The sequence below is a fragment of the Antechinus flavipes genome, chromosome 2, assembly GCF_016432865.1.
Source record: "Antechinus flavipes isolate AdamAnt ecotype Samford, QLD, Australia chromosome 2, AdamAnt_v2, whole genome shotgun sequence".
NCBI classification, from domain to species: Eukaryota; Metazoa; Chordata; class Mammalia; order Dasyuromorphia; family Dasyuridae; genus Antechinus; species Antechinus flavipes.
Genome location: NC_067399.1, coordinates 426134805 through 426160516, shown reverse-complemented (window position 1 = coordinate 426160516; position 25712 = coordinate 426134805). Strand labels below are relative to the sequence as shown.

Below are 25712 nucleotides of genomic sequence, written 5' to 3'. Positions count from 1 at the left end.
ATTTGGTTCCCTAGCATTTAGCATAGTTCATGACACATAGTAAGTGCTTAATCAATAGCTTTCATTCATTTATTCAGTTACTTACAGGTGAATATCTTGTTTTTTTCAAAGTTAGATAAACGGCTTGAGGCAGACACTGTTCTATTTTTGCTTCAGTTTTTCCAGCACCAAACAGAGGATGTAGCTACAATAAGTGTTTAATAAATGCTTGTTGAATGAATAAGAGTAGCTATGACTTTCATTAGGATCCCAAGGTGCCTAGAGCTTTTTTCATCTGATAGCAGTTTGATAATCAGAAGATCTAGTTTGAAGTCTGAGTAACAAGATCCATTAATCAAAGTGTAGTCCAAAAAATTGTTGGGGTCTCTGAAACCCTTTCAGAGGGTCTGCAAATTCAAAATTATTTTTTATTTCTAATATAGTAAATAGCTATAAATATAACTCATGTGAACAAAAACTCTTTGAACGGATTCTCGATGGTTTTTTTTAACAACATAAAAATACTGAGAACAAAAGTTTGAGAACCACTGATAAATGATTCAATGAGCTCCCTATAGTTGCTATTTGCATCTGAATAAATGGGATTGCCCCCCTTTTTCCCCCAGCAAGTCTGACTCAGTAACTTAGTTCTACACCAATTTCTCTCCCACCTTCACCTCTGCCTCTATTACTGATCATATCACAGTTTGATAGAATAGGGTGACTCACCAAAGCAAGTGTTGGCCTGCAGAAATGAGGGATTTTGAGGGCATGTGATTTACAAGCCCACGTAGCCTTCACTAATGGACTGAAAAATATACAGTGCCAATCATATAGTGCCTGCCTAAATCCTGACAACTTCCTGCTGACTCAGTGAGACAGTTAACTCCAAAAAAATGCTATCCACCAAGGTTTCAAACCATTTCAACCAATGTTGAATTCAACTATTTGCCAACACAGTTTGAAATATTTAAACTTTAACAACATTTATTTTAAATCTATGGTGGCTATTCTGACTTTCCAATATGTAAACTTATTTATAAATTCAAATTAGGCTCAATTCCCCACAGTTTAAAATTAGGTAACAGGAGGAAAACTCAATAGCCTCTTGAAAAATTTGATACCAAAAAAGAGGGATCAAAGATGTTAGTTATTCAAATTACTGAGATGAAAATAGCCATTTCTTAGTTTCACAACTAACATCATTACTTTAAAGTTACCATTTTTCAAAAGTTATCTTTAACAGTAACTGAAATTATTAGAGCACTTTAAAGAGAGGCAGAGAAAAGTAATGGCTAGAGTTTTCCTCAATCCAGAAAGATACAGGCTGTGGTATTAGCATTGACACCATCTTCCAGTGTGACTCTAGCTGGGCAAATCCCTTCACTTCTTAAGGCTCAGTTCTCTAAGTCACAGAGAAGATGCCAATCTACAGTGGTAAAGGAGGTTTCCTTACCTGACCTAGATCCAGTACTGAAGACCCAGAAAGGAAAGTTCTTGCCAATGAAAGTTGGTACCAGAACCCAATGTGATTTTTTTCAGTAGAAATAACATTCAAGAAGAGGCACTGTCATCTGCTTTGCTTACTGCTGAAATCTTCCACTAAGTGTTAATCTTCCATCAGAGTGTAAACTACTTTTTTTTTTTTTTTTGGCTGAGACAATTGGGGTTAAGTGACCTGCCCAAGGTCACACAGTTAGCAAGTATTAAGTGTCTGAGGCTGGGTTTGAACTCAGATCCTCCTGACTTTAGGGCTGGTGCTCTATCCACTGTGTCATCTAGCTGTCCCAAAGTGTAAACTTCTTGAGAGCAGAAAAAGTCTTACTTTTCTGTTTGAATCCTCCTAAATGCAGTGTTTTACACAAAAGTATTTCATTAATGTTTTAGTTCTCAGTTCAGGTACCTTTGTGCAAAATTACTTTAAAAAAAAACAAGTTTCTATTAATGTCTTCTATTTTTTAATATCGTCCTTCCCTCCCTCCCAAGAACCATTCCATATTTAAAAAATAATATTTTTTACAAAGAAGAGAAAAATCAGGACAAGTGATTGATACACTGAAAGTCTGAAAAAAGTCTGAAAAAGGTGCAGTTTGTATCCATACAAAGTATATATATTAGCTCATTTAAACCTCACAGAACTTATATCTATATACTACAGGGTTTATTGTTTCTACTTTACATTTGAAGAAATGTGTTGCAAAGAAGTTCTGTTACTTATTCAGAAAGGTCACACAGTATGTGAGTGACTAAGATGGAATCCTTTCAAATGTAGCACTCTTCTACTCAATGTTGCCTTCCATGTATGTGTGTGTATATGTGTGTGTGTGTGTGTGTGTGTTTAAATCTTATTTCCCTCAATGGAAAGTAAGCCCTGGAAGGTACTTCAGTTTTGCCTCCAATTCCTAAACCCTAGTACAATGGCACCTAGGTGGTACAGGGGATAGAGTGCCAAGCCTAAAGTCAGGAAGACTCATTTTTCTGAGTTCAAATCTGGGTCTTAGGCACTTACTAACTGTGTGACCCCAGGAAAGTCACTTAGCTCTGTTTGCCTTAACTGTAAAATGAGCTGGAGAAGGAAATGGCAAACCAGCCTAGTATCTTTGCCAAGAAAACTCCAAATGGGGTCACAAAGAGTTGGACATGACTAACAACAACAAAAAGTACAATGGCTGACACATAGTAAATGCTAATTAAAATGCTTGTTGAATGAATGAATGGAATAAGATCTACTAGATAGACTTAGAGATACCCACTGAAAGAACAGCTCATATTAACTCTGCACAGACAAGGCTTATTAGTATCTAATTCAGAGCCTCAGAGACGATGGCTCTGGGCAAAAATGTGTAAGTCAAATCCTGTTTTAGATGTAGAACATCTTTAGATGTAGAAGATGTAGAACATCTTCTTTAATTTCCTTTTGCAGGGTGAAATGACATGAATGAAATTTGAAACTTTTAATTTGGTCCTTGGAAAAAAGCCAGGTTTATAGGTCACTTATGCTTCTGTTTTCAATTTGTGTTCTTTGGAAAACAAAGTTTATGAAACAGTCCTTTTAGAACTGAAATAGAATATGGCCCCAGGGAAGAAAGAAAGACCACCAAGTTCCAGACTCAGGAGATCAAACTGGAGAGCAGACTGATTACTTTGGCATTCTATAAACTTTACTTTTTACCCTTTAAGTAAAGAAAATCAGTCTGAGGAGGCTAGCTTTGCAGTTGGGAAGATATGAGCTCAGTAATCCAAGACAACTCTGTCAGTCTAAGTTATGGATGACACTGTGAGAGAATTTCTTAAGCTGATGAAATCACAGGGCTCAACTCCCCACAGATGTGAGGTTCTGAATTACAGTCCTATAGAGATCTCTTATAATTATATGTTGGTGGTCCTTCATCCTTCATTTTTTTAAATTTTTAAATTTTTTTAGTTTATTTTTAATACACATTGTTTTATGAATTATATTGGGAGAGAAAAATCAGAGCAAAAGGGAAAAATTGTGGAAGAGATAAAAAAAAACAGAAAAAAGTGAACATAGCATGTGTTGATTTACATTCAGTCTTAGTTCTTTTTCTGGATGCAGATGGTATTTTCTATGCAAAGTCTATTGGCAATGTCTTAGATCACTGAAACTGCTGAGAAGAACCAAGCCTTTCATAGTTGATCGTATATTTTTGCTTTTATTGTGTACAGTGTATTCCTGGTTCTTCTTATTTTGCTCAGCATCAATTCATGTAAATCTTTCCAGGCCTTTCTATAATCAGCTGGTCACCATTTTTTATAGGACAATAATATTCCATTACCTTCATATACCACAATTTGTTTAGTCCTTCCACAATTCTTTGCTCAGTGGTCCTTTGTTCTTAAAGATTTCCAGTTGAATTGAAACTATGGCAAAGCCTACTTAATGAACAAGCCTTCAAATGAAATGGAAATATCTTCTGCCCTCTTGAAGCCTCCTTTTGTCACAAGATAAGTTTTTTCAACAAGTGGCCCAGTTGGCACTCGGTACTCTTGAGATCATTGGTTATAATGGTTGTGATGTAGGACTAATGATCACTTCACTTTTGTTTCTGGCTTCTTCTAAGATTGTTTAGAAACGCCAGAAATGAGGCTTCTGGTTAGCATGGGGCAGAGTTCACATATAAATGCCTAACATTTAATTTCGATCCTTTGGTGAACCAGTTCAATGATATACTGTTCTTTATTCTTGGATCCCTTTTTCTCTTGTCCTATCACTGATCAAGCCTTGTTAAGCCATAATCCTTAATAACTCTCACCATCTGACTCTTTTGCTTTACTCACATGCTATTAAACTGAACTGGAGGAAATTATGAAACCACCTATATTGTGTCTACAAAGTTAATGCCAACTGGGTCTGTACAGCAGCAATCTAATCCTATTTCTCATCTCTAACCAAATCCCCATTCCACTTAACATAGCAACCGTTCAACAAATTTTCTTCTCTTTTCAAGCCTTCATTATATCCTCTACTTTCAACTCCCATCTTTGTTGAAGACTTTATGAAACTGAAGACATCAACCAAGAAGTCTTTTTTATCCCCTCATTCTCATCTCATAGCCCCCTCTGAAATCATCTATCATCTACTGCTTCACACTTCAGTCTCTGATGAAGTGCTGCTTACATAGACCCTTGATCCCATCTCTTTCTATCTTCTTCAACAGATTGCCGCTACCAAAATACTTATTCTCTATCTAATCTTCACCCTCTTATTATCTACTAGTACCTCTCCTACTGCTTATAAACATGCCCAATCTTCATTTTTAAAAGTCCTTGATAGATAATACCATACCTGCTAGTCATTATCCTGTATCTCTCTTCTTCTCAGTTAAATTTCTTGACAAAGTCATTTTCAATCACTGATCTCATCATTTAACTGATATTCTCCTCAAAGAATTCAATAGTATTTAACTGCAAAATTAATGGTCTCTTTTTAGACTTAATATTTTTTCACCTTTCATGATTCTGTCCTTTAGGCTTTGTCCTGGGTCCTTTTTTCTCCCTATGGTTTTTTAGTTGATGAATGAAGTCATCAGCCCCTAATTGAACTGAAGTACAATTATCATTTCTATTAGATGACTCATAGACTATTTATCTAGTCCTAGTTTGCCTCTTGAGTTCCAGTCCTCTGGCAACCATAAACTATGTGTCTTCTAGGCATCACAAAGTCAACATGTTGAAAAATAATGGGGCAACTAGGTGGCCTGAAAGGACGCTTAGGGATAGAAGGAAGGAAGGGAGGGAGGAATGGAGGAAGGGAAAAAGGAAGGGGAAAAGGGAGGGAGAAAAGAAGGAAGGGAGGGAAGAAGGGAAGAAAGGAGGGAGAAAGGGAGGAAGGAACAAAAAAAGGAAGGAGAAAGTGAGGGAGGGAGAAAGAGAGGAAGGGAGGAAAGAAAGAAAAGGAGAGGGGGAAAGGAAAGGAAAGGGAAGGAGGGGAAGGGAAGAAAATATCCTGGATTTGTAACTTTTTATCTTTGACTCCTCATTCTAAACACACATGCACACGCACACATACATGCACGCATACAGCATGCTGATATAATATCTCTCAAATACAGCTCCTTCTCTCTACTCAAACAGTCACCTAGACTACTGCAATAGCCTTCTATTTGTACTACCTGACTCAGATGTCTCCCTGCTCTAAACCCACTTTTACAAAGCTGCTAAAGAGATGACCCTATTGTACCTTTATTCAATAATTTTCAATGGTTCCCAATTACCTTTAGGATCAAATATAAATTCCTCTGCAACTTAAAGCTCTTCATAATTTAGCTCCTTCCTATTTTAACTTTTAACACATTATTCATCTTACAGTAGACTGAGGAAGTTGTTGTTGAGGCATTTTTCAGTTGTGCCTGACTCTTTGTGACCCTTTTTGGAGCTTTCTTAGCTGCCATTTCCTTTTCCAGCACATTTTACAGGTGAAGAAATTGAAGCAAACAGGATAAAGTGACTGGCCCGGAGTCACAGAGATACTAAATGTTTGAAGCCAGATTTGAACTCAAGAAGATGCATCTTCCTGACTCCAAGCCTGGCACTCTACCCACTCTGCCATTTAGCTGCCCAAGCACCGAGGAAGATCTAATTTTAATGCCTTCCTCAGCCACTTGGTAGCTATTTGATATTGAGTAAGTCATGTAACTGCTATCTGCCTCAATTTCTATAGCTCTAAAATGGGAATAATAATAGCATCCATTTCACAGAGTTATTGTGAAGATGAAATGAGACCATATATATATATATATATATAAAGTGTTTTGTAAACCTTGAAATACTATATAAATGCTATTATTATGATGATTATTTTAATTATCAAACAGAGGATTATCAAAAATTTTAAATAGAATTTTCTTTGGCTAAAATTCACAATATATCTTGAATGGTACTAGTCTTTTAGTAGTATCAGATTATTGGATTTGACAAACCCTTTCCTTTCTTCCTCAGGGGCACATTAGATAGAGACAGACTTCAGCAGCCCTGGGAATAAACTCAGGTTTTCAAAGAATTTCCCATAAACTCTACAATCTGTGAATCAATTTAGAGCCCAGTGATGTGAGTAGAATGAATAGATGGAAAAATGAGATTTAGGGTTATCACTTCCCTTCCTGGAGCCTCAGTTTCCTCAACCATCAAAGGAGAAGACTGGGCTAAATGTACTAGTTTTAAGGCTCCAGTGTGTTTAGCACATAGTATGTACTCAATAAATGTTTATTGATTGGTTACTGATTCTTCTAGAACTAACTCCTATAATCATATAAACCTGCTTAATGATACATGACCTATAGAATTTTTTAGGTATCCTGTTTTTGTTGGGGGTTTTTTAAACCCTTCCTAGAATTGTACTTTTAGTTGTAATACTGTAATTACTTTTAGAGTAATAATGATGATACTGACCATAAAGAGCCCATGATCTTATAATTCCAAAGCAGCCTGACATATTTCTAAGCCTGGAACTATCTAAAACCTATGGTTCAGCAGCTGCAGCAGCAAGATTGCCATAAATATATGTAGCTGTATAATGGCTCTAATCTAGTAATTCAATTTATAAGTGGAAGGCATGGAATAGGAGGGAGATAGCATAAAGATACCCAAAATCTTCAGTCACCTTGTTGATACTGAACTGGCCCTCGAACCGGCAGCCTTCACCATCATTTAGAGGAATCTTCATTGAGTTATCAATATGTCCAACTTCATGTCTCCCCATCTCATCCTGGATGTCTAGTCCGACCACTTTGGAGTACCCAGGGAACAAAAAGAACAAAGGGAGAGTCACAATTGGAGGAAAAGATGAGGGATGGAGGTATCCCTGTGGGTATTTATTGCAAAGCATCTATCACCTGGTCAGCTGGAGAAAGGGATGACAATTAGGCACAGGGATAAATAAGAGAGGATCTCTTTCAATCTAAGGAAATACAGACTCTCCCTTTAACATACAGAATATGAATTAAATATTTTACGAAGCCATAGAGTTGTTTTTTTGGAAGTGCAAGGCTAATGAGATTCAGATGGAATGCTTTTATCTAGTTAGAATAAAGCAATCTGAGAGGAAAGAACTCTGCAAGTTATTAACTGGCTCCAACAAGTCCATTTCTTGGTGTTTACTGCAAAAGGGATCTGTCAATTCAGAAACCAATTGGTAACTCTGGACTATCAGTCTTAAATCCATCATTATCGACTAGCTATAAGATTCTGGAGAATTTGGTTGTACTTTTTTTAGATCCTAACGTCCTAATCTAAAAATGGGAAGAGTGACAACAGCCTATCTTAATAGTCCTAAGAAATGTTGCAAGTGACAAATAACAAAATTGAGGGTGAGTCTAGAAAATATAAAGGACTACAGAACCATAGGCGCTTCCTTGACATATTGACACATTCTAAGACTATAATGAAGAATAGTAGCTGGGAGTACCTTGGAAGTAAAGGTTTTTTTGGTCTCAACACCAGGGCATTAAATAGTGCCAAACTGTGGGAGTGACTGTGTGTGTGTGTGTGTGTGTGTGTGTGTGTGTGTGTATTAAAGAAGAGTAAGAATAAAGGACAATACAACTAGGGAATCTTCAAACTTAGAGAAAAACATCAGAGAATATTCAAAGCTTGGAACCAAAAATGCTGATGTGGGCTGACTACTTTACCAAGTGGAAAAGGGTCTGGGGAAAAAAATCTCTTTCCACTACGCTAATGCTACCAGGTTTCCTATGTGACTAAAATTTTCCTTCTTTTAGGAGCACTGCTTCTGCAACTCCTGAATTAAAGGTCTAAGGCCAGATTTATTTTTCTAAATGAAAGCAAAAAAAAAAAAAAAACATATTTGACTAGCATAGGGTCCCTCATTCTGCTTTTACTGAGTTTAAAAACAATGATGTAATTCCCATCTGAAAGCCCAAAAGTAATAATGAGAATGAATTCTTCATTCAGATTTTGGTTTTTCACTAAGCTCTTCTAATTCACAGTAGTCCCCCTGAAACGAAATCATTTGAGGGGAAATGACTTAGCAGGGACTCACAGAACCAGGGATATTATATTCTGGGGGTGGAACTGAAACTTTCTGTGAGTTGGTAAATCACCTAATCGCAAAGGTAGGATGTTAAGGGAATCGAAGAGTCACTTGTGGTACTTACATTCACAGTGTAAATTCGGTAAACTGATGTTCAGACTGACATCTATTTTACCTCCACTGTCTTTATCTGGATCATCGACATATAGTTCATTCACTCTGTGGGAGACACAAGCACAGGGGTTTTCACTGTAACAGATGTGCACCATCTTCCCTGCTCCCCCATAAAGCATCAGACAGTTAGTCTTATCCTTCTCTCTCTGCACTGTGTAACTAGACTTTTACCATATTTTCCTATTTAGGCACAAATCAAGAGAAGGAAGCGATCAATATGATTAGAAGATAATCACTAATTCCCCTTAATATGTCTCTTGCTTATGTTGCTTAACTGTCAGAGAAAGTTGACTAGGAATAAAGGGAATAGAACTATAATAATTTATACAGTAACTAAAACATTATAAAGAAAAATAATTTTTGGGTCAATACAAATCATGAGTCCAGAGGAATAAAGATGAAACACAACTACTTTCTGAAAGAGAGATAATAGACTTAAAATGCTCAAAGAAACAATTGCCAGATATGGACAATGTGGGGATTTGTTTTGCTGGATCATGCACGTTTAGTATGAGATCTTTTTTCTTTTCCTTTTAATTTTTTAATTGAGAAGCAAGTGGGATGAACTCTTCCTGCAATCCAGGTTCTCATGTAAATCAATCAAATTGGTTTTTTTCCCCCTGAGACAATTGGGGTTAAGTGACTTGTCCAGAGATCACACAGCCAGGAAGTATTAAGCCAGATTTGAACTCAAGTCCTCCTAACTTTAGGGCTGGTGCTCTATCTACTACACCAACTAGCTGCTCCCACAATCAAGTATTTTTTAATTAGTGATTGATTCATATTTAAAGACTATATGAAAAAAGAGATAAAGGGAAAGCTCCTATAGAATGAAGTACTCTCCATTATGTACTCAATGTTCTGGCCAAATAAAAATATTCTCAAATTTATCAATCAATAATGTTAGGCACTGCACTAGTTGTAAAGATATTCCCAAATAAAAATGAAATAATTCCTGCCTTCAAGGAGTTTACCCTTTATAAGGGGATATGATATGTATAATGTGCACATACATGAGCATATACAAACCATGTATGAAGTAAATAAGAGGTAGTATGAAACAGCAGATCAGGAGAGAACTCTGAGTTTGGCTTCCACTCCTATGTTTAAGATGATTCTGGCCAAGTTACTTAATCACCACATTCTCCCAAACAACTCTCTAAGATTCTCAGTTGCTGAACAGATGCTGATTTTATTGGTAGAGGGTGTTTCCTCATTTAAAACTCCCTCTACCAATAATATAGGTCTAGTAAAAAAAATAAATAAAAAGTTCTTTGTTTGGTAGGGGAGGAGTTGGCAGCTGTAAAGATCACAGGTTCATAGGTAAATAATCAGAAGAAAACTCAAAGGCTTGTCAAATCCAGCTTCCTTAAATTTCCTCACTTTCTAGAAAAGAAAATGAAACTCAAAGAAGTTAAATGATTGGTTTAAGGTCACATAAATGCAACTAGAAGCAGGATTTAAACTCAGCTGTTCTGACTGAGAAAAGGCTTGAGGGAAACAGATTCTAAGACGATGGTACCAGTCTCTGCAATGGCCCCCACAATGGAAGTTGGAATTCTGTGAAAGAATGGCTAGAAGGTCAGGTTGACTGGACTACAGAGTATGAAAGCAAGACATGAAGACCTTTAGATGACAAACAAAGGTGTTTATATTTTATGACGGAGGCAAGAGAGAATCCTTGGAGTTTATTGAGCATGGAAATGAAATGGCCAGATCAGTGCTTTTGTCATTCTATACTTTGGCTTTTCAGTGAAGGAGAAATTGGAGAAGAGAAAGAATAGAAGCAGGGAGTTCAATGAGAAATGTTACTATCTAGGGGAGCAGGACCGACACCCTGAACTAGGGTACTGACTGTGAGTGTAGAGAAAGTGACAAATGTGACATCTGTCACATGTGTGATCTGGTGACTCACTGGCTATGTGGGCCGAAGAAGAATGATGGGTGACTTCAAGGTTGTGAGATTAAATAAATAGAGGGATGGTGGTTTCCTTAGTAAAATTAGGGAAGTTCAGAAAATGGGTAGGTTTTAGGGCAGGGAGAATGACAAAGAAAAGATAATGAGCTTTGTTTGGACATGTTGATTTGAGATGCCTATGGGACACTTACTTTCAAATGTCCAAAAGGCAACTAATGAAGAAGAACTGAAGCTCAAGTAAGAGAACAGAGATGGAGATGTGGATGGAGAGATGGAATCATCTGCATAAAGATGACTGAACTCAAGGGATTAGATGAGATCAAGAAGAATAGAGAAGGCTCAGGATAGAATCCTGAGCTATGATCAGTTTGTTAAGGGGTAAGATAAGGATGATGATTCACTAAAGGAGTCTGAGAAGGAGTAGTCAGAGAGATAGGAGAATCACATGCAGAAATGTCCCCTCAGATGGGAGATAATATCTAGGAGAGGTGGATCAATTGCATCAAATGATGCAGAGGTCAAGAAGAGTGAGGATTGGTAAAAGGCTTTTGACTCTGGCAATGAAGAAATCACTAATGACTTTGAAGAGAATTTCAGTTGAATAATAAAGTCAGAAGCTCGATTGCAAAAGGAAAGGAAGGAAATGGAGGCAAAGAGCCAGGTAGCTTTTTCTGTGAGTTTAGCTACCAAAGGAGGAGAGAGAAAGAAGAGAAGCTTGGATGATGGCAGAATCAAGTGGGAGTTATTTTAAGAATTGGAGAGACCTGGACATATTTACAGGACAGAAGAAGCCAGTAGAAAAGGCAAGAATGAAGTTTATGGGAGTAAGGAAAAACAACATTGGAGGAAATGTGCTAGAAAGGATGGAATCAAGAATAAGTGAGAAGTAATAATGATGCCAAAAAAAAAATTAAATCATTAATAAAATATTAAAAAGTACATTAAAAGCAAGAGTTCAGACCAAAAGGGTCTTTTATAACTATTGCATTTAATAAACAATTTTAAAGGCAATACATAATGGAAGTTCAGTTTCACATACAATCTTCTCAGTAGTTCTCTCCTCCCCCCCATAAACTGAAATATTTAGCTTTGTCAGGTTCAGTAAAAACAAAAAGTAAATTTGGAAAAATTCTTTAAGGAGTGAGGAAATAGGTCACCTTCAGAATCTAGAGTAAAATATAGAGAAGAGGAGTGAAAAATAATAATGATATTAGTACTACTACTACTATCACTACTACTATTAACATTTATATGGTAACTACTATAGAGGGCAATGAGAAATAATGATATAGGTCTTACTACTACTATTACTATTGATACTTATATGGAATCTACTATGTGCTGAGCACTGTGCTTTACAATTATTATCTCTTAATATTTTTGATTCTTTTGATTCTTACAACACCCTGGGAGGTAAGAATTATTATTTTCCCTATTTTACAGATGAGGAAATTGAGGCAAATATCATTAAGTGATTTGTCTCGCATCACACAGCTAATAAGTGTCAGAGGTTGGATTTGAACTCAGAAAGACGAGTCATCCTGACTCTAGGCCAGGAGCTCTATTCACTATATCACCTAGCTGCTGCAACTAAGTTAATTTTGTTTCTAAAACTACTTGAGTAGCTTTTGTAAATGATTTTTGGTGGTGGTTTTAGTGATGGGGGTGTGTGGGGGTGTTAAAAACAACAATTCAGGGCTAATAATTAATTCCCAGGTCACTAGAACTAGGTTGTTCTAACAAATGAAACAAATAATATATATGGCAATTGAAATAATTTTGTCTTGACAATAATGGAAGCTGGCTTACATGATTTGCTATAAAGTCCTTTCCAGACCTATCAGTTTCTGAGTCTGTGAGCTAATCTCCTGGCTCTGTTAATTCAGGTAAAGGCCTAAATGTCTTCTCCAAGCAGGTCTCTCTTTTTCAGCCTTATTCCTTGGTGAATGTCACCTCTCCATCTACTTTGGCAGTGCCAGGAAAAGGGAAGAAAGCTGGCCCTGATCCTCTGGAGCATCCAGATAAACTGAGCAGCTAAGTGCCCTTTCTTGTGCTGAGACCCCAAAACAAATGGCACTCATTAAAGGCAGTGCAGGAGCTGGGTCAGAAAAGCACAACTTCTCTGGGCCTGCTCCGGCCCACACCACAGAGCTGGCAGAATCATTAGTAGGTCAGCTGAGGTGTGGATTGTTTTCTCCAGTGCACCTCCTCAGGCTCCGGTACCCAACAACAGCCTCCTGCCCGTGAAATCTCGCTGTCATGTATTTTCTGGTGACTAATGGGATGGTCATTTAGGGAAGGGCCCCACGCTCCTCCTCCGAGGGTGCAAAGGATCTTCCTGGGATGCTACTTACCTTCCTACCTGGGTTGGAGACATACCTTTTAGGTCTTACTGAGAGATTATCGAGATTAAGTCACACCTTGCAATTTTCTATGGAGAATGAGCTCACTCAGAAGCAGCATTAATCCCCAGGAGGGAGGCTACATGACCTCACCTTTTCAGGCCCCAAGGGGCTGCTCCAAGCACAATCCCAAGCCAACCCAGTTTCATAAGACTCTCAGTAAACTGGCAGGGCTCCCAATTCCCCTCTGTTCTTTGGCATTTCCAGGACACACCCAGCTGGTGCTCTAGAAAGGGCTAAGAGCCCAGTCTTCCGGCCCTTTAAATGCAAAGGCACAAGCACGCCAAGGTAAGGGATGGAAAACGCATTTGGCTTCCAAAGGCCTTCCTCCAGTCTGGGGCTGGGGAAATTAATCTGGGTTATGTAACACTCCATGTACACAGTGTTTCTCTATGGTTCCTTCTTGAAGGACCTCAAGCCGCTATACAAACACCTATTGATTACATCTCTATGATATCCGGATGAGGTAAATGAAGTCATCTCCAAGATGTAGTGCCAATTTCTCATTCCAGGCTGGCATCTCTTTGCCACCCAACACATCCTGGGGCTACTATCCTTTGACGTACAAATAGTAGATGTAAACTAATTTGATTGGCCCAAGCCGAGCAAAATTGGAAAGATAAACCAGCTGCCAGAAGTCATCAGGTATGTAGTTCAAAAGCAAAACAAATCACTTGTGAAGTAGCAATTGCTTTGGATTTACTGTTTCCTCAAGGTCAGGGATAACTGACAAAAAGATTGGAACTCGAATCCCTGGCATGTGCATGAGCTCCCAACAGGCCCCAACCCCAGGCAGGCTGTGTGTTCTCACTTTAAAATAAGGGCTGGGACTTAGGCAGGTAGGTTCAGGTAAACCTTTTGGATTACTATAACCATTATTTGTCATTTTCATGTCCCCTATCTGCTTTGGGGGATTTCAAAATGTCAAAAGCTCCAGCGCTGAATCTGGAGTGAGAGGATCTGGATTGATCTCAGCTCTGATACTTACTGCCTACATGTACATAGGCAAATCATTTCACCTAAGTTTCCTCATCACTAAAATGAGGAGACTGAAACAGATAAAATAGAAGCCCTTTATTGCCCAAATCCTTTCCCCAATATATTTTCTACCAGTAGCTATTGATGGTTATAGTAGACCCAGCCCTGATGTGGATGCTAATGAAAAGTTACCTAAACCAACTGTGCTTTGTATGGGACAAAATGTTTAAGTTCTTAATGACATAGGAAATAAATTTTCACAATTATATGACCATCAGAAAAACAAGAGTCATTTCTTTAAATAATTCCTCCACCACTCTGATGAAAGTATTTTCAGACTGCTCCCCCTACCCCCTTTTTAAAAAACACTAATATTTATTGAGCACTTTCTTTTCAATAATCCTGTGAAGTAGTCAGTAAATGTATGACTATTCCTGTTTTAAAGATGAGGAAATTAAGGTCCAGAGCCACTCAGGTACTTGTACATCATAGGGACATCATACAATTAGTTAAGTGCTATATCCCAGGTTCAAACCTAGCTCCTCTGACTCCAAATCATTTCTCTCATTCTTTCCCTGTTCCCACCCCACTATACTAAGGCTATAAAGCTCCAGAATGGATTAAACAGAATCTGTAAACAGAATTGCTCACAGTTGTGTTCCCAGCTGACTTTGAGGCAGAATTAGCTCAATTAATTAGAATATCTTCTCGAAGGAGTGAATAAGTGTATTGATGAAGAATAAGGAGTACAGGAGGAGAAGACATTCCAGCAATGATAATGACATGAGCAAAGGTGTGGAGGAGGGAACTAGAATGTCATACAGAGGGGGGAAAAACAAACATTTTCATTTGGCCATGTAGGGGAGAGAGAGGAGAGCTGCAGTTGGAGAAGTATGGGGTGAATGGAGGAGGAGCAGCACTGGATGAAAAGCCTTGAAATTTGAGGCTGAGAAATGAATTGGATGACATCTATGGAAAACAATTTTATTTGCTTTTAGAAGAGCACTTGAATATTTCAGATTCCTGTTCAAAGCCACTGAACTGAATACTTAGTAATTTGGTTGCTTGAAACTTACCATCAATGCAGTCCACAGTAAGATCTTAAGACTTTTTTGGCCTTAACAATAAGGTTACATAAACAAAGTACAAATGAGAATAGAATTCTTCATTTCTACCTACTCTGGGAAGAAGGAAACATTCTACTTTCTACTGGTCTTATCATACCAAAAAAAGTGATATTAAATTATCTTTTAAAAACTGCCATAAAACCCACCTTCTTACATCTCTATAGTACAACTTCAGAACTAGGATAATGGGAGTTCAACAACATTGCACAAGGGTATCTTGGGGCTAGAAAGGTATTTGGAGGTCACCTAATTCAATCTCAAGGTTTTTTTCTACTTTAACAAATGGTCTTTCCCTAGGCTCTACTGCAAAACTGTCAGTGATGGGGAGATAGACCATTTTCAAAGGCAGTCCTTTCCCCTTTGGTTAGTCTATTGGGCAGCAAGTATTATTTAGCATGCTTTAATGTGAAAAAAATATTCTAGTGACTGGATGTTTTTAGCTGTTTTCCCATGAACTTGAAGATAAATGGAATCCTTGCTCCAAATTTACAATAAAATGTCGCTCTGACTCTTTTCTTATGTTCTGTTCTTTGGTTAAGGGCATGGCAAGTGTCAAAGGGTGGACTGTACAAATGAAGACTAATAGCAGGTTCTATATGACTTATGTTCTCCAGTCAATGTAGATCAGTAGAATTACTAATGGAGGCATAATAGTTTTCCCTCAAGATTCTTTCAGATTTCTTCATTGAATTTCTTATCTGCTCATGCAGAAATTTTCCTCCTCTAGGGGAAAAATATTAGAAGATATGATTCATTGGAAAAGGCAAAGGAGAGAGAAAAAGTAGATTTTGGGAGAACAAAAGGTACCAATAAATAGATACCATGTGTATGTGTGTGTGATAACTTCTCTACTTCTACTTATTAGGGATTACTAAAAATTCTATCTTGAGGGGTGGGGGTCAAGTAAAACAAATCTAACCTATCTTCCTCATGACATTTTTGATACCTTTGATACCTGGAGACTGTTATGTCTCTCTGCATCTTGTCTTTTCTAGGTTCAATATTCCCAACTCTTTTAGCTGTTCCCCATATGGCATGGTCCCCAGCCTCCTCCTCATCCTGGTTGCCCTCTGTTGGATGGTAAAGAAAGGAAGTAGGTCATATCACTTGGCAGAAAAAATACTACAAGAAAGAAAGTGCCAAGAAACTTAGGAGAATCAGATGGATTCCATAAAGAGCTTATGGAACAAAAAAGCGGTAGAAGCAGCATTGCAATTAAGATCAAACATCTGGAAATGCCTAAAATGGAATGATGTGGTCATTAATAGCTGAGATTTATAGCATTTGGTGGTTTACAGAGCCACATAATAACCTCTCATTTGATACTTGTCTCAACTCTGTGAGATGTCTATAGATACTATCATTCCCATTTTAGAGATAAAGAAACTGAGGGCACACAAACGTAAGTAAATTCAAGGATACATAGTAATTGGCAAAGTTAGGAATCAAACTCAGGTTTCTAACTTGACATCTAATGTTTTTTCTTCTGACTGGCACCTGGAATGATCCATATGTTATAATACTGCCCCATTCTGATTTTTAGCTTGATTATTGAAATCTGCCTCCTTTTCTGTCTTCCTTCCTAATTCTTTCCCTCAGACAGATGGTACAATAGGAAGTGAGCATTGACAGCGATAAAAGTAATAATGTAAGAGAAAAGGATAAGCAACATGAAGGAAGAATTGCCAAGTTCAGGTGCTACAAATTCATCTTCCAAATCCCATGGGATTGAGTTAGGAAAAGCTCTAAAGTAATTCCAAGATCAGCCTTGAGTATCCCAGTTAATGTGACATATAACAAGTCACCCTTAGCCTCAATTTCCTTACCTACCTCCCCCCGCTGTTGTGAAGAACAAATGAATTAACATCCATAAAGCATTTGGAAAATTTCAAGTGCTATGTAAATATTAATTTATTATTATTAGTTATTATATTGGTGCCAGGGTATTTTAAAGGATGGATTATCTACATTTGATGACAATAAGACCCAAGAACCTCAAAACACCTGCTTCCTTTTGGCAGCAGAGAAAAAAACTGAATAGAGCCCAATATGTAGAGATGACCCCATCATTCATGGAGGATGACAATTCTGTGGGTTTGAGAAGCAGGTAGAACAGCTGCTGGGTGTGTGAATCAGCTTTCCTTATACCTCCCATAAGCATTCAAAGATTATTATGTGAGGGAGTCAGACACCTGCCATCATTATTGTCATTATGACTTTTTTTTAAAAGACTTGTCTATCACTTTACAGCTGGTTCCCACACTTCACTAACACTGAACTCTACAAAACCCCAGCGAGGCTTAGAAGGCTTACTGCTTGCCTCACTGCCCTAGTGCATTTTGTAAGAAGCAACATAATCAGCAAATACCAATTCTCCACTAGAGCATGGAGGTGATAACCTCGAGGAAGGCTCTTCTGCTGAAATATAAGTTCTGGCAGGTGATATTCCCGGGAAAGGCTTCAAGGACAAGCCTGCCATTTGAGGAGCAGTCACCAAGACGTCAAGGATCGTTCTGCTGAGCTCAGAGAGGTTCATCACCAAAGCCAGCGACCAGGATATCCATCAATTGTTCAGGCCAGAACAGCTCATGCAGAATATCTAAGGCCTGTCACTGGCAGCCCAGACAGTATCCTCAGTCCTTAAGTTCTTCACTGTTTTAAATACTAAGCCTCTCCCTAAAACACAAATGAGGCTGAGAGAGCTCAGCTCCAATAACTTTATGCTGGATAAAATGCATACGGGGAGTCTGATATTTTCACTGCTTCTAGATGAAAAGGACCTGATTCATCTGTTTCCCATTTCGTCAAGATGATGGAATTTGAAGATCTTCTGGCTGTTTCCAAAGGTAAAGATCCCCAGAGAACCTCTTTGGACACTGGCTAGACCTTCGTAGAGGAACCCCTTCCCCTCTCCCTTTTTTTCCTCCCCAGTGAGTCATCTTTTGTAACAAAGAATAAAGCTGAGGAAGAAAAAAAGCAGAATCTATCAACCAAGTCTATACTGAATCAATTAGCATTTATTAAGCACTGGTTGTGCCAGACACCACGTTAAGTACTCTGCACCTATAGCTTTCCACTCTGAAAAGAAGACAAGGAAGAGGTATTTTCTCATCTTTTCTCTAGGCTCCAGAGCAGACAATTACTCTCGAAGGAAATGAGTTGATCCTCTGTGATTTGAGCCCAATGAATATGTTGAACAATAAAAAAGGAGCTGGGAAACCTGCTGAGAGGCATCTGCCCAACCCTTTTAAGATACCAAGCAGGTGAAAAAGCATTTGGGGTTACCTGATTATCACAAGTGAGGTCAGACTGCTTAAACAGGAAACTCAGGCTTGGAAGCCCAGTTGATGGGGCCACTTACCTAACAATAATTGATCATCTGTCCTCTGTGGCAGAAGAGGCCCATCAGGGTAGTCAATCTGCAGAGAGGTCAGATTAAATGCTCCTCCTAAACTACATTTTGCAAAAAATAAGCCTATTGTGTCATCAATTTGAAAGTTACTGTTCTAAATGCATTAGAATGAAATATAAAAGCAACGATTTTGTTTCTGTAGATACTGACCTGATTACTCCTGTGGAGAAAAACTCGGAGGGGCATAATTTTCATAAACATCCTCACCATCCAAATGCACCCAGAAAGGTAACAGGACCCTTGGACGCTTTTTGTGTTTTGTGATTAACAAAAGACCTAAATTAAATGACCGCTAAAGAAGAATGTGGCAGAAAGGTCAGAAGAACCAAGTTCAAATGTCAGCTTTTTGAGAGATTAGCTGTGTAATCTGGAAAAAGTTGTTAGCCTCTGTACCTCTGATTTCTTCACTTGTGAAAACAGGTGCGCTACTATTTGGGCTTCCTAAACTTTACTGAGTTGTGAGGAAAGAACTTAGTAAACTTCAAAATATTACAGAAAGACAACTTGTTTTAGGTTGTTTTGCTTAAATGAGAGTGGTACAGTGGATAGAGCACTCAACCTGGAGGCAGAAAGACCCAAGTTCAAATATGACCTCAAACACTTACTAGCTTTGTTATCCTGAATAAGTCATTGTTTGCCTCAGTTTCCTCATCTGTAAAATGAGCTAAAGAAGGAAATAGCAAACCACTCTAGTATCTCTGCTAAGAAAACCTAAAATGAGGTCGTATAGAGACAGAGCTGAAAAACAAATGAAAAATGAAAGAGTGGATGGGGGAAGGTATTTTATGATATGTTATATTAAAGAGTATTACTGACCTTTTTTTAGTGATTTAAACATTTTTTTCCCTTAAAATTTTTTCTTATATTTATAAAAAAATCTTACATTTCAAATTTTCCCTTCTCTCCAACCTAGTCTCCCCACTCCCCCTACATGGAATTTTTATTTTTTTATTTATTTTATTATTTTTTTAAATAACTTTTTATTGATAGAACCCATGCCAGGGTAATTTTTTTACAGCATTATCTATTGCACTCACTTCTGTTCCGATTTTTCTCCTCCCTCCCTCTACCCCCTCCCCCAAATGGCAAGCAGTCCTTTACATGTTGAATAGGTTACAGTATATCCTAGATAAAATATATGTGTGCAGAACCAAACAGTTTTCTTGTTGCAGAGGGAGAATTGAATTCAGAAGGTATAAATAACCTGGGAAGAAAAACAAAAATGCAAGCAATTTATATTCATTTCCCAGGAATTTTTAAAGGTAAGCTATTATTACTCCTCACTGGTTCTCTCATCTTCCTCACCATTAATCTTTTTGTATATATTGTAGTAAAGATTTTTAAGAACATGAACTTAAAAAAAATCATATGATGGTCTGGATACTTCTCAAAATATAACTGTTTTAAATCATTCTCTCAAGGTCTTTCCTAAGAACCAGCTGTGATCCTGATCTGCATTAAGAAAAAGCTTCAAGGAATGATAAGAAATGGCTATCCTGCCCTCAGAAGCCCAAATCAGGAGGATTATATTCACTTCTGGATAGTATGTTTTAGGCTGGACATTGATAAAGATGGAGAGAGGACAATACGAGCTACTGGCTTATGCCAAAAGAGGATCAGCTGAAGGAACTGGGGCTTTTGAGCCTGAGGAAGAGAAAGCTTAGGGAGAACATGACAACTGTCTTAAGATAGACTTCCATTTGAAAGAGTCTGTTTCTTTTTGACCTTAGATGACAAAATTAGGAACAGTAGGTAGAAGTCAGTAAGAGGTAAAATTTAGGCTTTAAGAAAGGAGGGGAAACCTAAGAATAAAAGTTGTCTAAAAGCAGGATTCTGAAGGCTATTTCCTTTTATTGGAGGTCTTAAAGCAAAGGCCCAATGACTGACCAATGGACTAATGACACCAGGAGGATGTTTTGATTTGCAAGTGAAATAGATTTAAATAAGGCAAATCTGTGCAAACTTCATTCTCTCCTTCAGAGCCATCTGGATCCGGTGGCAAGACATAGGTCAGGAGGACAACTGAAGATGGCCCTAGATACAGTGGAGACCTGGCCTTTTTAAGCTAATCTCTTTCCCAGGACCAGTAGTTAGGCATATGATAGAAGGAATTCCTTTTCAGTTACCAGCTGAACTAATCATTCAATTCCCTCCCAGCTCTAAAATTATTATGAATGATTGTGTGCTATGCTTGTTATTAATGGACACTTTAGGATTAATGCTTTGGCTTTCTGCCATTTTAATGGAAACAAAACTCAGAACAACAATAACAAAATGGTGACATTCTCTTTTTCAACAGTGATCATTTCAGACCCTACATAAAGAAAGGAAAGATATAATAGAAAAGAAAGAGCTTTTAGAACATTTTAAGTTAAGCAACAAAAACCTCCAAAGGGAAAAGATAACATGGTTTTACATGAGAGCGCAAAGTGGTAGAGAGGGTTCCATATGGCTTCCAGATAGAAGACTCTTAATGATGGGGGCAATGAGACTCCAACCAAGTTCTAGTTTAGGGTCTGAGCTTCCAATCTGGAACCTCCTGTTTCTAATTCCATTTTAGAAGAGGAGTTTTGTGTGACTATGATTAGATAATTCCGATGGAATTTGGAGTTAGGCATATCCTAATGATGTGAAATTATGAGGGCGATGAATAATTCTAGGAATTGAGTATGGATTCACACTGCGTCAAACTTTGCCAGGAAGCAGAGACTTAATAGTAACCAAGAAATGAGAACATTCAAACAGGAAAGAGTGTTCAAGGGGAAAGGCTTTGATGTGAAAGCAGAGTGTTTTGTGCCTGAAACTTCCCTTTCCAAGAAGGAACTTTTTTTTTCCATATAGGATCAGATATTCAGTGATTCCCAGGAAAAAGTTTTCGTGTAAAATGTGATGAAACATCACAAGCAGGCAAACATTTATACATTTTCTAAGGAGGTCCCAAAACACCAAAGCATCTGTGCTGTATAGTTATTAAATACAATGGGAGGTTAAATCAAATTTAAAAATAAACATACCAGAGGCTGAGAGGGGATAAGAAATGTTTCTTGTGAATTTGAAATAAAACAAACCAAAAAACAACCAGCCAAGAAAGGGTTCTTATCAACACAAGGTCAGAAATGGGCTAGCATACCACTGACCTCTACCCTCAGAGATCCTCCTCCACCCCCAAAAAAACCCAATGAAACCCATTCAAGAAAACTTTACTTACACTTCAGTGGCTATGAATCCAGTGAGCTCCGAGAGGAAGAGGAACAGAATAAAGAGGCAACAGCAGACAGAGACTAGAATAAACAACATTGGTGAGAAAAGAAATTAGGCATTTTAGGATCATAGGTGATGATGGTTCAGTAATTTCATTTTTAAAGGTAAGGCATGAATGTCTGACTCGATCCTTTCTCTTTATTTTGATTATTCCTTTTATTCAAAGAATTTAGATGAATATATTTCCTATAAGATTGGTTCAAGGGCAATTCTTTCTCTTCAACAGGGTAAATAATAATAATTTTTTTAAATTCTATTTTGTATGGTGCTTTAAGGTTTACAGAGAATTTTCCATATAACAATTTTGTACGACAGGTATTCAAAAGTATCATTAGTTCTTCTTTACAAACAAGAAACCTGAAATTCAGAAAATCAAACTGACTTGGTAGTGAAACCTGGAACATGTATTTGAACCCTGGACCTCTGAGTCCAAACAAAGTGTTCTTCCCCATTATAATTTGTTACTTTACTAAGTGATCATACACCTCCCTTTCCTAGGAGGAAGTTATAGTTGAAAGAGGCCACTTTTGTTCATGCTACTCCTTGCTTGAAATAGCCACCTAACTTTCCCAACTCTTTTCCATGGTGGGAAAAATATTCCCTATCTATATATCACAATTCAAGATATATACTTCTATTCTATTCTTTTCTATCCTATCCTACCCTACTCTATCCTGCCCTTTCCTATCCTATCCTACTCTACTCTACTCTACCCTCCTTATCCTATCCTCCCTTCCCCTTCCCTATCTTAGCCTATCCTATCCTATCCTATTCTATTCTTCAAGGCCTGCCTCTTTTCATCTTCTTCACTAAGTTATCCCTAGCCATTCAAGCTTAGACTCACTTCTTCTAGTTTCTCTAGACTCCTACAGATCATAGGAACAATGCCAAACCCTTAGGGGTTTAAATATCTAATAATAATAGCTAACATTTATATAGAGCTTACTATGTGTCAGTGCTTTATTTACAATGCTAAGTGCTTTACAATTCTTATCTCATTTGATCCTCACAACAACCCAAGGAAGTAGGTGCTATTAGATGAAGCAATAGAGAATAAGTGAAGTGTTCAGGATCACACAGCAAGTATCTAAGGTCAAATTTGAACTCAGCTCTTCACCATTCTAGGTCCAGCATTCTGTCCTTGCATACTTCCTTCCACTGTCCCTTCCCTATTTTGTGTTAGTCTCATTTCTTTAAATGGGATGTGAACTCTGAGAAAGGGGCACAGGAGAAGGGCTGCCTATGTTTTCCAAGTCAGTATGGCCCACAGCATAGTCCAGCCCAATGGAAGATGTTCAGATGGGTATACCTTGAATGGAGCTGAACTGCAACAAAACCATTCTTTGGTGGGAACATCACAGGCAATTGATGTGCTGCTGTCCCTTGGAGAAAGATAACAGGCAAGAAACTGGCTCTGAGATCTGAACAGGGGGTGGATGTAGATGCCACAGGGTCCATGGTGTCACTTAATTTCTCAGGACACAGGAATATGTGACCCCCATAATATGTTGCTATTCTGTTATAAATAATAATATGCTTGAGAGGAAGTATGCAGTGTAAATGGATAGAGATTCAATCTTGAAGGCAGAAAGATTTTAATTCAATTCCTACCCCTGACATATACTGATTGTATAATTTGGGGTGTCACTTTTTTTGCCTCAGTTTCCTCACTTGTTAAAAATGAGGATAAGAATAGCATATACCCTCCAGAGTTATTATGAAGATTAAATAGATCATTGTAAAGCACTGAATACAGTGCCTCAAGTACAGTAAGGACTATATAAATGTTAGCTATTACCCAACCTCTCCATATTTCAGACAACTTTCTAAGACTAAGTTGCAAAATAAATGCCAGGTGGTTTTGGCAGAGACAATTTCCTCACTTAGGAGTTGTCTTTACCAATGTGTGGTCCAATAAGAACAACCATTATCATAATCTTTGATAATGCTTGAAAGTTTGTAAAACACTTTCCTCAAAATCTCCAGTTAGGTAGGTAGTACAAATATTATTATTCTCATCTGAAATTAAGCAGGAAAAAGTCATCTGACTGTGGTCACACGGCTAGAAATTGATAGTTCTAGGTACTAACCCCAGGATCTCTTAATCCTTAATCTCTAAATCCAGAAATTCTTATAATATCCTACATATCTGCTCTTGATCATGAGTCCTAAATACCAGACAGTTTGGTGATGTATATGGCCCTTTTCTCTGAATAATGCTTTTAAATGCATGATAAAAACACCAATTGTGTGGAATCATTATCAATATTTTCATTTTTTGGGGGGGAAACAAGGCAATTGGGGGTAAGTGGCTTGCCCAGCTAGTAAGTGTTAAGTGTTTGAGGCCAGTTTTGAACCCGGGTCCTCCTGACTCAGGGTCAGTGCTCTACCCACTGTGCCATCTAGTTTCCTTATTATCCATATTTTTAAAAGCAAGTTCATGAACCCCAGGTTAAGAATCCCTACTTTAAGTGAACCACACTAAAAAGTGAATTCTCCATAAGAAAAAGGGATGGAGAATAAGATCAGCTGAACATAATGCCATTGATTCATTCAGGTAATTGGCATTTATTGAGAACTTCTTTAATAGGTACCTTGGAGAGAGTGGGAGAAGAAAAGATAGAAACTGAAGTGATAGATGCTATCCTTGAGGAGTTTTTAAGGTGCTGTGTACTCTATTCACAATACGCTAAGACAAGTCAATAGAAGGGATTGCTTGCCCCACCCCCACTCTCCCTGATCTAATATTATATAATATGTTGTATACAGAAGTGAGTCAGAGATGAGCCCCATGTAGGAGGTTTCTTGAATGGGTTTTTTAAAATTCAGTGATTGGCATGGACTGGCACTTACTGTTCAGGGAAAGGATTATTATCTAAGAACAAAAAAACTTATCCTGCTTGTTCATTCCTCAATATTCCATGACGTGTCCAACCAGGCCTGTTATATTCTATCTTACATGATTCAGGCCTGCTTGCCTTTCAGTAGCAATGTAAAAATGAAGCTCAACAAGATACCAAGACATTATGGCAATCTGGTCTTCCTCTTGGTGCTCAGAGGAGTTCATATGCAGCATTTACACACAAATAAGCACTAAGGAAAATGGGAAATGAATGGAAGAATTAACAGGTGAGATCTGGGAGCATCTCTAAATTCTTGCCAAGTCTTCTTTGCTTGTTAGTTAAGACACATTAAGAGTTGGTCCCATTTTACTTTTCCCATTTTATCTTCCACTTCCCCTTCAGTCACTCACACACAAACTGGATTATTTGCTGTTTCCCATATGTGTTTTAAAAAACTCCTGCCACCATGCCTTTGCTCATTGGTCCTTTTGCCTAAAATACCCTTTTCTATTCTTTAACTGCCTTGGTCCTATTCACCCTTCAAGGTGCAGCCCAAATGCCACTTTGTTCACAAAACCTGCCCTGATTCTTCCTCAATGGGAAGTAATCTTTTGCTCCTTTGACCTCCCAACATTGTACCTCTGAAAAAGCACCTTCACATCCTAACTTGTTCTAACAATTGTGTATGTGTTTTATCTCCACTACTAGGTTGATGACACCATGTCTCATTCTTACTTATACCCCTCAATGAATAGAAGAGTCCCTTGCCACACCACAATCAGTTTTGTTAAGTCAAATGGAATGCATAAATATATGAACAAACAAGTGCTTGGAGGCTGACATACAAACGGAAAACTGCTTCAATTACAATGACTTGGAGAAAATTTCATGGATTAGGGTTTAATTTGAAACTTCTATTTTGGTTTATAACCTGATCTATTAGACAAAGCTAATCTCTTTAAAAAAAAAAAAAAAGACTAGCTCTTCTCTATTTTCCCCCTTACAACCTAGTTATTTTGCCTTGTGAAAAATAAATTGGAATCCTAGCTCTGCCACTTAATAGCTATATTATATTGAACAAGGCACTTAATCCTTTTGAGGTTTCAATT

At 37.8% G+C, this 25712-nt stretch overlaps 1 protein-coding gene across 2 annotated transcripts in view; it reads right to left on the bottom strand.

Annotated features, from left to right (window-relative positions):
• ERGIC1 (endoplasmic reticulum-golgi intermediate compartment 1) overlaps window positions 1–25712 on the bottom strand; it is a 141386-nt gene that overhangs the window by 34056 nt on the left and 81618 nt on the right. For both annotated transcript variants that reach the window (XM_051978911.1, XM_051978910.1), the window contains exons 3-5: window positions 21708–21780; window positions 8613–8707; window positions 7100–7224 (exon numbers count right to left, since the gene is read on the bottom strand). In XM_051978911.1, the coding sequence (XP_051834871.1) occupies window positions 7100–7224; window positions 8613–8707; window positions 21708–21780 (293 nt within the window). The remainder of the gene's footprint in view (window positions 1–7099; window positions 7225–8612; window positions 8708–21707; window positions 21781–25712) is intronic.